The following is a 14,670-nucleotide window of genomic DNA, read 5'->3' as shown; positions in this document are numbered from 1 at the left end:
CGCAGGTTGGGGTGTGACAAGTGGAACATGTCTAAATTCGTTTGAACCATAAAAAGATTCATTTACATCGACTACAAGATACAATACAAAACGTACTAGGTAACATAGTTTAGACAAAAAAAAAGCACTGCAATTTACAATTATTTGAAATGTAAACATGAAACAAAGGACTTGCAGAACACCATATATGTGATAGAAGTTGGTTCATCTCGTCTTGTCACTTCTCTAAGACCTCACATATTATTTAATAAAGATTTCCAAATGATTTTGAAACCGTGAACTTCTGGTTGAGTGGTTGACAAATAATCTGAACCGGGTTCAGATAGCTATTTTGTTTAAGTGGTTGACGAATAATGGGAACTGGGCACTGATTGCTAAGCAAACATTAAAGCGCTAACACATAAAAACAGGCAATCAAGCAACTACATTTCATACTGGCTTCAAGTTGTTGCTGTTTGATTCATCTGCTACACAAGGTATCAGAAACAAAGCTTAATAAGATTAGATAGTGATACTTTGTGTATATTAACAATTGCCACACGGTATCAAGAAACATTAAAATTAATAACTTATGTCCGCTAGACCTTGTGTAGTGAGGCGTTGTGTGTGTGTGTGCGGTTTTTTTTTTGTTTTTTTTTTTGGGTGGAGGGGGGGGGGGGGTGGCGGGGTTATGGGGTTGGCATGTTATGTACATGCATAGTCAACTTCAACAATCCTGTTTTTGCTCTCACATTTGTCTTTTATTTTATTAAAAAATTAGCGAAGAAATTAAAAAAATAATAATTGTGTAATGATTGAAAGAGGGTTATGAGGTTTTATAGAACTACACCACACGTGCTGCATAACGCCCCATAAGGGGATTATGACTACACATGGTCTTAGTAGACCGACAGATCAAGGGGGATTTCTATAAAGTTTTTTATGTGGTGACATATGTATTAATTCAAAAACAGGTGCATCAACTTCACTACTACAAATTGACACAATTAAAGAAGTGAAAGAATTGCCAACTAGAATGTTATATGACTATATCCAATATGGAAGATAGATGGTTAAAACAAGAAAGCTACTCTTGTAGTCATTGGTTTATTGATTTTACCAGTTGCAACTTCAATGGAATTAGTGAAGTCGGATTTGCGTAATCAAGTGCTTCTTAAGTGGCACTTGTTTTTCAGAAAAATAATTAGTTTACAATGTTTTGAACTAAGATGCACTAGTCAGTTTTCAAAATATATGAAAACTCATGAATAACAATTATAAATGTGCTTTTCTCATTTCAAAATATGCAACTGCGTCTAGAAATTCTATAACGTGCAAGACTGCAAGTTAAAGCATAATGGACTTACCAAGCTGGGGAACATATTGAACAAAGAAACATGCCCCAATAACTACATAGGCTAGGGTAAGAATCACTCCTTTCAAGTAGTGTGAATTTCCATCCTGAAAATGATTTATACCGCAATAATTAAGTTAAATGGTTACAAAGAAAGATTGTAAAAAGTATTAGGGTCAAAACCTGTATGGTGAAGGCTGTAAGGAAAATTGAGAACGCAAGACAACCAGTTTCAAGAAGTCCAAAATCAAGACTCATGTTTATTCCCATTATCCAAGCAATAACCACACACAGAGGAATCTGATTCAATTCATATACAGTACTGTTAGTGTTCTAGCTTAGCAAGTGTGCATGCTTCAATGAATTGAACGCCACAACATGTTCAAGAATCTGTTACATGTTAGAATCCATGAACGCGAACTAACGAGATGTACCACACATGATACAACACGATCAGATCTCGACATTTATTATATTGTCATATTTTGATTTTTTTTACTAGAATAGGTGGATTTGCAAAAAAAGAAGTGGTTTTAGGTGGTTGACTCTATTTTAAGTGATTTTAGGTAAATTGCTATCTCATATAGAGGATTAGGGTGACACCTCAGCAACCTTTCCAAGTGACGGTCCATATTTATCCAAATGGTCGTCTATGTCATCGAATGTGTCAGGTGGCATAACATATGGAATCCTCTATCTCAAACAGAGGATTATGAATAAGATAAAAAGTTTATAAAATATAAATATTAGTAACTAAACCTACTACATAATAATAATAATAATAATAATAATATGATTAAAAATCATAAATTAACGATAATATTTGTAATAACTATAATAACAAAATTAGTAATAATAATAATAATAAAAATAAACCTTAATAATAATCCCAATCTATTTAGTTAAATATGTGTTATATATGTTAATAAAGTCCTTTAATCATTTATGATTCAAGTTTATAAATAACAAGGCAATAAAACTATAATATAGTACAAAATTATACAAAATAATACAATACAATACAATACAACAACATACCATATTAGCAAAAACCTCCTGAATTATATTGAAAATTTTGACTTTGAATTATTTTGAAAATTTTGACTTAGAGGTAAATGTGGCACTATAATATAATATATCACGTGTCATGAAAGATCTAAGTTAAAAATTTCAAAATAATTTATGTGGTTTTTTTTAGGTTACATCTTGACCACCTACTAATATTGTATTTTGTTGTATAGTTTTATATTATATTATATTTTTATTTTCTTGTATTTTATAAAAGTGAGTCATAACTTATTAAATGATTTTTAGATATACAACACATATTTAACTAAATAGGCTGAGATTCTTATTAAGGTTTATTATTATTACTTAGATGATGATGATGATTATTATTATTAACTTACGAGTTTTGTTATTATAATTATTACGAATATTATCATTCATTTATGATTATTATTATTATTATTTAGTAAGTTTCTTTTTATACTATATAACTATTTTACAAATTCTTCATGCAATTCATAACCCTCTACTTGATATAGAGGATTCCACATGTCCTACCACCTCACACCTTTGATGACATGAACGACCACTTGGATGACATGCCCTGCCACTTGGAAAGTTTGATGATATGTCACTCTAGTCCTCTATCTATCTGAGATAGCAAGTTATCTATATCACTTAAAATAAAGTCAGCCATCTAAAATCATTTTGGTTTTTTACAAAACCACCTATTAATCCATAAAAAATCCTCATATTTTCTCACCACAAACATTAAGATTTGAGATGCGGAACCCATCGCGACACCAAGAGATATATCCTGCACAAGTTGGCACAAATGTTATAATATTAATTAATAAACATAATATTAATTAATAAACATTACAGTGGTTACTATAAATTATGACGCCTAACGTTTGAGACATGTATACATGTCTCACCAGTTTGTTCTTAAAGGCGAATATAACAGACCCAGCATGTTCTGCGGCATTACCAACAATTGGTAGCAAAATTATGCTGATAAAATTCACAGATATTCCCCAAGTTTCTGATGCATCCTAATACACAAATGAATCAAAAATCGGTTATGATGTAGCGTCACATTTAATTTTTATTTATAGTTTTTATAGTTACCTCAATTGTGCCCACGACATACTCTGACAGAACTGCGATGATTAATGTCATCAAGCATAACCATATAAGCGCACTCCAACAACCAATGGATGCTGTCTCCTTAATATTGTTGTCATCAACATCTTGGTCCTAATAGAAATTAAAACATTAAAGTCCAGAAAGCATATTAATTAATAGGTATCATATATGTTTGACCTCAAAATTGAACAAGTCAAGTTGACAAACCTCCAGTGGTTCAAAAAGTTGAGTGTGGGTTTTTAACTGGAAAAAGAGATATGCTACATATGCAAGCAACATGGCAATGCCGCTAGCCCTTGAGAGCTGTAGAACTGAAGCGCCATCCATTTCGAGTGGATCCGTCATGCTGAGATTAAACAACAATGGCACGATGTGGCATAGCAGGCCAAGCAACAGCAGCAAGGTGTTAGCATCTGCTTGCTTCTGTTAGTGATATAATTGGCACGCAAAGAGATCAATAAGATTAGTTTTTTTAACATGAAGTTGGAACCAGTGGCTTAACGAAAACTTTTTAGTCAGAAATATCATGAGTGAACTAGGGTCCAACTAATTTTTTTTAAATAAATAACTCATAAGTCACACACACACATATATAAATATATAGGATAAGGATCATGTGAGAACTTTTTAGGAATTGAGAACTATGAGAACCATTTTGGACCACAAAAAAACCCAAAAATAAAAAAAATCATAAAACAAAAAAAAACACAAAAATAAAAAAAATAAAAAAACCAAAGTTTTTATTTATCATTCCGGTTTCTAAAAAAAAACGTAAAAAAAAAATTCTCGGTTTAGCTAAATTATACATATACATATATGTACACACATCTTTTTTTTCCTATACACATATGTATAATTTAAGGTAACTGATAATGTACATATGTATACATTACATAACTAGAGATTAAATGAAAGTATGCATATGTGTATAAGTATAATACGAATTAAAAAGAAAAAAAAATCGGTTTTTTTTATTATACATATATGTATAATATGTACACACATGTTTTTTCCTATATACATATGTATAATTTAAGGTAAATGATAATGTACATATGTGTATATTACGTAACTAGAGATTAAATGAAAGTATACATATGTGTATAGGTATAATACGAATTAAAAAGAAAAAAAATTCGGTTTTTTTTAATGAAACCGGAATGAAATATAGGAATTTTGGTTTTTTTACTTTTTTAAAATTTTTGGTTTTGTTTGTTTTATAATTTTTTTAATATTTTTTTAGAGGGTTTTTTTAGTGGTCCAAAATGGTTCTCAAAGTTATCAATTTGCCAATGGTTCTCTTAGGATCCTTACCATATATATATATATATATATATAATCTATAAAGTCTAGTGACGGTGGTTCCGCCACCGATGGGAAAGTAAGGCTGGTGGTGTACTTACACGATCGAATTTCTGATGTTTGTTGATGTTGGCAATGCCACCACATAAGAGAGAGGAGCCGAGAACAAGGAGGAGATTTGAGAGGATGGAACCCAAAAGAGAGTATTTAAGCACATGAATTTTTCTTTTTTGGAGAGCAAAAATTGCTATTATCAACTCGGTTGCATTCCCACATGTAGCGTTCACCAGCCCTCCCACTGCAATTAACATAAAGATATTTTGTACATTAGTTATGATGGCTCATGCATACATACAGAAATATAAGTATACCACCATTAAGACATGTTTGTTGGTAACGATAGTGTTTGGGCCGGCTCAACGTGTACGGAGGCCTAAATTAACTAAAATGTTGAGGCCTTTTTTCTTTCTTTCATGTGTATAGCTATAGGATAGAATATAGATGATATGCAGTGATAATGGATACATGGCATTCCTCTTTAGCTTGTGGCCTATCACTTAGTTATTAATTATATTTTGAGGCCATGTAAAATTGGAGGCCTAAAGCCTTTGCCTTATTTGGCTTACCCACGAGACGGCCCTGATTGTGTTCATGACCGGACAGGGTGTCTAGTAGGTCTGGTTATGCCTCTTTGAATCACATGGTTTTAAATTCTAGTGTTATATCATATTTCAAACTTTTTATTACTTTTTTCTCTCAAAATATCATTTATAACTCATGTACAAAAGTTAAAACGAAAAGAGATACAAAAATGAGAAGTGTGAGAAAAATTTGCGGACACACAAAAAACACCTAAAAAAATTCAAAAAAAAAATAATAATAATAATACAAAAATCATAAATCAAAATAAAAAAAAACTAAAATGTCTCCCTTTTTTCGAGTTAAAAAAAACTCGAAAAAGACATAATGACGAAAAAACATAATGATAAATAAAAAAAGACATAATATATCACAAAATATAACACAATATTAAGGAAAAAAGACACAACTAATGAAAAAAATAAACAAAAAAACACAATGATAAACAAAAAGTCACAATAATCTTTTTTCCTCATTTTTTTTCTTTTTTGAGAACGAGAAAGACGGGAGAAACATTTTGGTTTTTTTTTTATAATTTTGAGTTATGATTTTTTTATTAATATTTTTTTGTGGTCACGATCATTCTCATCATTTTCATTTTTGTCTCTCTTTATAGAATAACCTGACTAGTACTTTATACTTCATATTTTATTTTTTAAGCCTTGATATTTTACTAAAACTATAAATTCTCACCAAAACCAAAACCTGAAGTTTTGATATTTCTCTCCTGTAGACAAGGTCGACTCTAGTATTTTGGATGCTTAATGCATGTATAAATGAATGAGCCCTTATATGAATTTATCTTGGAAATCTTATGTCTTTTTTAGATTCTTATTAGTGGCCCGAATCCAGTGACACATTATTAGGTTGTTTAATGGACTTTCGAAGTTTTTTCTATTCATTATTAGTTTTCATTTAGCCATTTACAGCAAATACACATATTAACGTTTAAATTTTTTCATAAGTTTTAGGCCTCGTCAATCAGGAAAAATTGGTACCATCTGCTTTTTGGACGCTCATACACTCTTTAGATAGTAGCCTTTAGGCTATCCGCTATGGTGGGGGGCATCGAAGCCCCTCCACCGTTCCACGTCATCGCCACGTCAATGCCACGGGGCTTCGAAGCCCTCCCCGCTATGGTTTAAAGCCTTGGGCGCCTCAACATACATATATATATATATATATATATATATATTTATTTATATATATATATATATATATATATATATATATATATATATGCATGTGTGTGAGAGATGGAGAAAGAGGGGGTCCACCACAACCTCCTCCGCGCCGGCCGTCCAGAAAGCGCTCAGCCTTCCTCGCCCCCCTCCTCCGCACCTCCCAGCGGTATTCACCCCTCCTTCGGCGCCCTTTTCCCCTCCTTTGGGGTCCATAGCGGGCGGTCTTAAAGTGAATGTGTGTAAGAAAGAAAATATGGGTAAAACTGATGTTGAATAGCAAAAATAGTGTGACAAACCCAAAGGAACGGTAACACCACATAGTTCTGAATATTATTGTATGCCTCGTATGTGTCATTCTCAAGATATTGGATTCCTACCATTTATTTGTTTATGAAACTAAAAATTTTATTGATCATTCGGATGCATGTCTTAATTAATGTTGGATAGGTGGGCCATCTCCAATTTGATAAAAAAAAGTTCAATACAATATTAATTATATGTTGGATAGGTGGGCCACCTCTAATTCTAACGTGGTGCATTGGTAGAAAGTCTAAGCTACTTAATAGAGACTCATGTTCAATCCATACAAACAACAGTTTGAAGGAGTATGCTTAACCCAATAAAGGAAGACTGAGATCTTTGTGATCTTCGGTTCGATCCTGAGAACATCCGGGTTTTACCAAAACTAGGCATTTGGGCAGGTGGGTTTTCTCTGAAACTGGTGGAACTAGGCATTCGGACGGGTGGGTTTTCCCTGAAACTGGAGATAACTCGGAGGCGCTTAAAGGTTTCGTACGGCTAAGCTGTGCCAATTGACGGTGGTCTTTTATCATTAGGTCACTCTGTACAAAGTACCAAGGCAATTCTATGTTTATTGACGATTCAGAGAAAATATATATTTTCTATTGAAAACTCTTTTTCTCTCTCCCCTTCATAATCAATTTATTAAACAAATTATAAAATAAATTTAGATAAGCTATACATGACATTTAAGTCTTTAGAACAAAAATATCTTTTTGTGTATCTCAAATATAACTAATGATTGTAAGAAAAATATGTAACTATATATAAGTCTATAACGCAATTCTTTTATAACACCCAACTAACTCACATATCTCTACTCCCAAATAATATCTATCATAAAATAAGAGTGCATAACCACTAAGCTACACCCTTTTAATAATTATATAAAATTCTTTAGTACTTCAATTAAATGATATTTTTAACTGAAGTGATTCACTTAATGTGATGAATGATTAGATAAAAACAAATGGTATATACTATACAATGTAAATGGTCTTGGTATGATGCGACTGGCCGGTGTTAAATATGGTCAACACAAACCCAAAATTCAAACAAACTTCGATAACCAAAAATGAAAATCATGTGTTAAGACTGTTCACAAGCCTAGCCGAACCGTGCAAAGGCTTGCTTGTTGTTTGGCTCGTTTGTAACCGAACCAAATGGCTGAAACTGGAATCGAGCGAAAATCGAATGAAGCCAAAATCGAATCGAACATTTTTCGATCGAACATCGAGCGGTTTTCGAGCATTATTTATTTCTTTTTCACTAAAAATTTCAATAAAAACAAGTTTGAAGGCTGTAAATAATATATTCTGTAAACAAATTATTAGTTTTTAGAGAAAGTGTAATAGGTTATAAATTTTTAAAAGAAAGAAGTTTGAAGTGACATATAGTAAACATATAAACAAACTTTTAGTCTTCGGAAAACTTGAATATAACTAATAAAACTATAAAATTAACGGAATAGGAAAAATTTAAAAGGGTTTAAATTAAAAATATTTGAGCCGAATCGCCGAACCATTGCTCGTTGTTTGGCTCGTTTTCAAACCGAACCGAGGAAAATGGCTCGCTTACAATCGAGCGAAAAACAAGCAAGTATTTTCCGAACAATTTCCGAGCGAACGGCGAGTGGTTTGGACGCCTTACTTAACACTTCAAGAGTTTAGTAGTTCACACGAACACTGCTATTTAACCGAAAAAAACTTTATCTTTTATTCTTTTATAAAATAATTATTCTCGTTACAAATCCAAGTGGCTTAACACTGGATCATTATATGCAAAAGTAGTTATCTTGCATCAAAGTGATGAGAATAATTCAGAAGTATACCTGTAGGGCCTGTGAAGTATGCAATTTGTCTGTTAAGTTGAGTTTCACCAACACGTACACATGCATAAACCGTAGGTTAGATTCAAAATAAAATGTTAACTCATATATTGTGAGTATGAGAGAGACTTACTCGGTCAGAAAACTCAAGCGTTCTGCAAGTGGAGTCAACCCAAGCAAACTGAAACCAAATATCCACGGCTACAAACAAAACATGATCATGCCTCAATACTAACCAAGTATATAATATTAACGTACACTACTGGTTCTGGTTCAAGTGACAACACTTACTCTGCCCAAACTGTAGCATTGAGCTACAAACGCCATCGGAATGGCCGGAAACAGCACCAAAAGTTTGGTTTCAAATATCACTTTCTGAAGATTCACCACGAAAGCTCTCAACATCCGAAACCGATCAACACAAGCAGGTAAAACATCTCTTGTCTTCGCGTTCTCCAAATCATAATTCTCCGACGAACTCATGACACTTTGAATACACTAGAATGAGAATATTGTCCCGAATTATATAATATCTGAATTTCACCGATCAGGTAAACAGATGAATTGTTTATGAAATTTCCTCGAAGTTTCGCAGTGGGTTTTTTGTTGGGATTGAGAGGTGAGCCCCACGTAATGCTACACCAAACGGCAGCCTTGCTGCGTGGCCAAATGTACAAAACTTGGCTCATACGTGAAATTATTGCTTACGTGTCTTTCTCTACATGAAATGAAGAGACTATAAATATTTATTTGTAACTCATCTTCTTTTAATTTTAATTAATTAAACTTATGCAGTTGCGTGGCCATAATCCGAAGGGTTAATTCAATTCAAACATGCTTGGTTTCAATTTTAAAAGACAGAAAATCTATGGCTGGATTGAGAGAATCGCCCGTATTTGGTTAACTAACATGTTTTTATGTGTTTTTATAATGTTGAAATGGTTGACATCACAAATCGTCATTTTTTAACTTTTTTTAAGGAGAATATAACATAATAATAATCATGATTCATAAGTGTTCCAATTAATTTACTGGTATAACTAGCATTTTACCCGTCTAATGAACAGGAATATCAACGTGGTAATGTAACGACTACATTGATTCAGTAGTAAATGAAAAAACTTACAAAACAAATACACTCAAAAAGATCGGGACATTTTCCCACAGAGCCAAAAAAATACAATAAAACCACTCTAAACAATTTGAATAGATCCTAATGAAATTAAAATCGGGCTCATACTATATACGTTTTTTGAATCTACACACACACTAAGATCCAAAACAATCAAGAACACAATTGAGTAACAATTCATTATGCTTTGGGTTATACAAAAACCCGATTTATGTATCTTTGTAACTAAGCCCATATCTAAGTAGGTTTTTTTTCACACCTCAAGACGGATAACAAAAAAATTGCTTAACAATCCAGCAAAACATGCACTAAGTATAATATGCTACGTAATGATTTACAAAGTCAAAAGTCCCATAATAACAAAATACGAAATAAAAATAAAAACCTGCATATGGTAGACTACATGAATGCCTACAAACATTTAACATGTGTCTCAAGCATGTGCAAAAGGTTTTCAACCTTTTAAGTGCTTTTTATGTTAGAAGTATGTTTTGTGGTCATTGATGCTTGCTGCACTAAACTTTAGAATGAGAATTATAAGTTTTAAGTAGATTTAGAGACCTAATTTAATGGTTATTTTGTAAGTAAATAACTATATCTAAACAAAATAAAATTGCAAGTAATTTATCTCACTTATTGAAACAACCATATAAGCTAAAAATTTGACCGGTTTAGCTGAATTCGAAGTATTCACCACCAAACTTTTCATCATTGCTTACAAATTTAAAAATTTTAAACGTTGAACCTTAGAATTTACCTATGATTCATAGGCATCATGAACCGACTAGTGCATCTTTTTATTAATAATTATAAAATTCTTACGCACCTAAAATGAAAAAGTAACAGTTGTATTCAATAATTAATAGTTTTTGATAATTAAAAACAGTTATGATGGTTAAGCAACCCTTCTGTGGAGATAGGGTATTAACAAAGAGGATAAATTCATTCGCGATGTGGAAGATCTCTCGCATAGGGACAAATGTGCCAATGTCCCCCATAGAAGTAAGGTTAAACCAAAGACGACCACCCGCACGAAGAATACCTTGCGCGGTAAGAGATACAAATCTCCCGCGGAAGAATACTTAGCAATTAATAACAAAAGAAGTTCAGTGGACGACTTGTTGTGATAAAGCACAGGACAACACGTGATGAAGAAAGGAAAGAACCAATCACAGGTTGGGATTCCAGTAAGCACGATGGACCAGTTAGAATGGGCCAACGCTGTACCAGCCCACGACAAGGATTTCTGTACGCTAGCTGTCTGACCAATCAAGAGTCGTTATCATGCACAGCAATAAGAATAGAAGGTTCCATTGAGTGGGACAGCTGGTCCAATCATCTTCTTCCCTCTTCGGCTATAAATGCCACATCAGGATTAACGGTAAAGGGATCCAGAATCTCTCACACTCTCTCATTCTCAAATAGAATTACTCACCACTTACCATACTGATTCCACGCCATAGGGTGGTTACGAGAAGACCCCCCTATTCCCCTTCTCGTAACGAGCTCACGGTGTTCTGTTTTGCAAGCCACGGTTATCAGAGTTCTAAACAGTCATCGTATCAATTATCGGAGAATACTGAGCTAAGCCCACCAAGGTTAGGTTGGTGTTAATCTGTTCTTGATTGAGACATTAAGCTAAGCCTACCAAGAGTTACACTAGTGTTTCTTCACCTTCCAATCTCACTTATATTTCAATTTGGCAATAAAGATGATTATATGATTGGTAGTCAACAGAACCAAACTAAGAAACATACACATTAATAAAAGTTGCCAATTTTTAGGTATTTACAACTTACTACTCATTATTATTGAAACATACATGGTGTGCATGCGATGTATAGAAAAAAGCTTGTTAGTTTTTCAAAAGTTTGTTTCACACAATGTCAAGTTTTAAATTTATAAAAATGATTTTTATTTTAAATAAACCAGACACAAATAGGCAAGTGCATCTATCATATATGTAGTATAGTATTGGTAAGAACCAAGTATTGATCCACGAACACAATTGTTAGATTTTAATTACTAAATTGTTGTATTTATTTAACCGGAAGTAACATCACAGTAGTTTTGGTTAGGGATGAGATCAAAGTCCCAATCTCGAAAATCACAAATTCTTGGTACCGGCGAAATATTCGGTTCGGCACATGTACTGGTATTGAAGGTAAAAATTTGGGAAATACCGGTATCGTACCGTACCTATCCCGAAACTCAAAACTTTGCTACCGATTCGGTACCAAATCGGTACCGATTTCGGTATCGGTACCGAATTTGCTTATCCCTAGTTTTGGATTTACAAATAAGTTTTAAAAAGAAATTTAAAAGCATAAATTAAAAATAATATTTTTAGATTTTTATATTTTTATAGAGATGATCAAGGATAAAGGTGTATCATCTTGGTTGAAAGTCCTCTTAACTTTGTTTAACAATTAATTAGTAAACACCTTATTCGTTATTCCATAATAATAAAAGAAAGAAATATGCATAACTTCATGACCTACCAAAGCATCATTTTATGTAAGCAAGTAGCTTTATAACACTTTGGAAAGATTTTGCATTGCATTTCTTATGATGACCTGGTTGAGAGAGTAACATATATTGGTGTAAAAGATTGATCCGTTTGGATCCTATATTAAGTATTTATAAGATGACTTACTTTAAAGATGAGACAACCCCTTAAATTACTAAGTGAATTGTCCTTGATATTTAAGTAAAAATAACCTTTGTATTATTATACTTAAAATACCAATTAAGATTAGGTAAGTTGTAAAGCGTCAACCTTGATTTACCAAGTATTAACCCACAAAACTCTTGGACAATTATAGAACTCATGTAATAACCCTCCAAGAGTTGTCTAAAATAGGTTATGTGCACACTCACTTCACAAGTAATTAACCGATTTTAGTGGATTAACATCAAAAATCCGTTTTCACAACACTGCCAACATTCCCATTTTAAGATGATCAATTATTACTAATACTTCATCTGGTCATTGTTCATATTAGGATTCATGTGTTTTTAACCAAGCCCTTACAAGAATGGCGGTTTCCTGACATATCATCAAGCTCGGTACATGGTGTCTCTTTTAAAGTTTATTATCCAAGGCCTTACAACAGTGGCAGTTCCCCGGCTTATCGTCAAGCTCGGTATCTTTTAAGAGTATTTTAACATTCTTCATCAAGCGATAATTACAACATAACATTTACTTTTTATAAACCGATCACATGTTTAACCAACATTATTAAACTTCAATCAAGATTCATTATAAACCAAGATGATACTATTAAAGTTTATCCAATAATAAGCATAATGTTATACATCAAAGTAATAGATACAGACATGATTAGACTAGAACAATTTAACCAATTTAAATAACTAATCTTTGATGCTAATAACTTCTTCCAAGAGCTTAATTGTGACATTCGTCATTTTTGGTGCACATTTGTACTCGTTTTGTATTGTAAACCTGACCCATTTTGGCTTTCGGATCATTGGATATTAATAAAACAAAGAAGTTTATGTTATAATCATGTTTCATACTTGTCATTTCATTCAAAAGTTTTTAATGGTGTTTAAAACGCTTATTTTGTGCTCAAAACAACCTAAAACGAACTACAGGGACTAAAATTGCCAAAAAAGCTAAGTTTGGCCAAGAACCCCACCTCACATGACACGTAGGATTGGCCTCAGCCCGCTGCACAACAGCCCATAGTTCGGTTAAACAAAAAAAAATCAGTTTTTTAACGTTATGGGTCCGTTTAAGCTCGTTTAAGGCCCGAACTCGTGTTGTAAACATCCAAACCAACCAATACTCGACCCATAATTATTCTAAAACCCTCCAAACTTGTTCTTATCTCTGGTTATAATTTATTTAAATCAAAACTCATTTATTTTAATAAAGCATCAAAGTGTACCCGTTATCAATTGGGTAAAAGTTTTTATCCAACCCCTCAAACCCCTAACCCTCCCTATAAATACCTCACTATCTTATTCATTTTCTCCTGCTCATTTTCACCTCCTTCTCCCAAAGTGTTTGATATTGCAAGTTGTTCTAGCTAGTTTACTTAAGTTTGACTTTAAAAGTCAACGAACCCGATTCTTGCATTTCAATCCGTTTCGGGTATTTGTTTTAGATATATTCAGTGAAAAACATTTTCATCTTTTTTAAGGTTTTTGGTCCTTCAAACATGTATTTATGCATTTTAGGCCGTTTGGATCGTTTTCGGGAAGTTTACTCGCTTAACTTTCTTGTTTGAGTTTAGATTTGGAAATTTCACATTATTTTAGTTCTATGGTTTTGGACATGTAGTAACCATCCTCGGTCTCATACCAAGTCAAGGACTGAACCAAACCGAACACTCATTTAAACACTTTAATTAACTATTAAACAACCATATTGCATGAAACATTCTAAATTTGAGTTTTCCTTTATATTTTAGTTCTATGGTGTTGGACATGTGGTAACCATCCTCGGTTTCATACCGAGTCAAGGACCGAACCAAACCGAACACTCGATTAAGCACATTAATTAACTTTTAAGCAACCATATTGCATCAAACACTTTAGATCCGATTTTTTTCTTCATATTTTAGTCATTATATGGTTGATATGGAAGTGCAGAACAAATCTTGTCTTGATCCAAGTTTCAGGTAAAAACCAAAAACACTTGTTTTAACAAGTTAGTTAATGTTCAAACCACAAAAAGTTCAACTTATTTTTTAGTTATGTTTTATTTTATATTAAGATTTTGGAAGTGTTAGAACAGATCTTGGCTTAAACCAAGTTTCGGGTAAAA

The 14,670-nt window shown here is 32.8% G+C and overlaps 1 protein-coding gene across 1 annotated transcript; it reads right to left on the bottom strand.

Annotated features, from left to right (window-relative positions):
* Positions 1-429: 429 nt before the first annotated feature.
* Positions 430-9,148, bottom strand: LOC143576688 (vacuolar cation/proton exchanger 3-like). Its single transcript, XM_077060724.1, has 11 exons — positions 9,035-9,148; positions 8,877-8,944; positions 8,747-8,775; positions 4,894-5,090; positions 3,698-3,913; positions 3,473-3,601; positions 3,280-3,396; positions 3,105-3,158; positions 1,517-1,633; positions 1,347-1,440; positions 430-464 (listed from the first exon to the last, which is right to left on the bottom strand). Exons 1-11 carry the CDS (start codon positions 9,146-9,148, stop codon positions 430-432), a joined length of 1,170 nt encoding a protein of 389 aa, XP_076916839.1.
* Positions 9,149-14,670: the final 5,522 nt, after the last annotated feature.

This window comes from Bidens hawaiensis, unplaced genomic scaffold (assembly GCF_021521415.1).
Source record: "Bidens hawaiensis isolate Kalapana, Puna unplaced genomic scaffold, B.hawaiensis_p1.1 tig00028263_1, whole genome shotgun sequence".
Classification (NCBI taxonomy): Eukaryota; Viridiplantae; Streptophyta; class Magnoliopsida; order Asterales; family Asteraceae; genus Bidens; species Bidens hawaiensis.
The sequence above is the reverse complement of the archived record's forward strand: the minus strand, read 5'-3'. Positions and strand labels throughout refer to the sequence as shown.

Excerpts from the sequence above, each read along its gene's own strand:
- LOC143576688 (XM_077060724.1), bottom strand. The coding sequence starts at position 9,148 with ATGTTGAGAGCTTTCGTGGTGAATCTTCAGAAAGTGATATTTGAAACC. Across the intron at positions 8,776-8,876 it reads CGCTTGAGTTTTCTGACCGA|ACAAATTGCATACTTCACAG; the intron begins GTAAGTCTCTCT and ends TCAACTTAACAG. Across the intron at positions 3,159-3,279 it reads TCGCCTTTAAGAACAAACTG|GATATATCTCTTGGTGTCGC; the intron begins GTGAGACATGTA and ends CAACTTGTGCAG.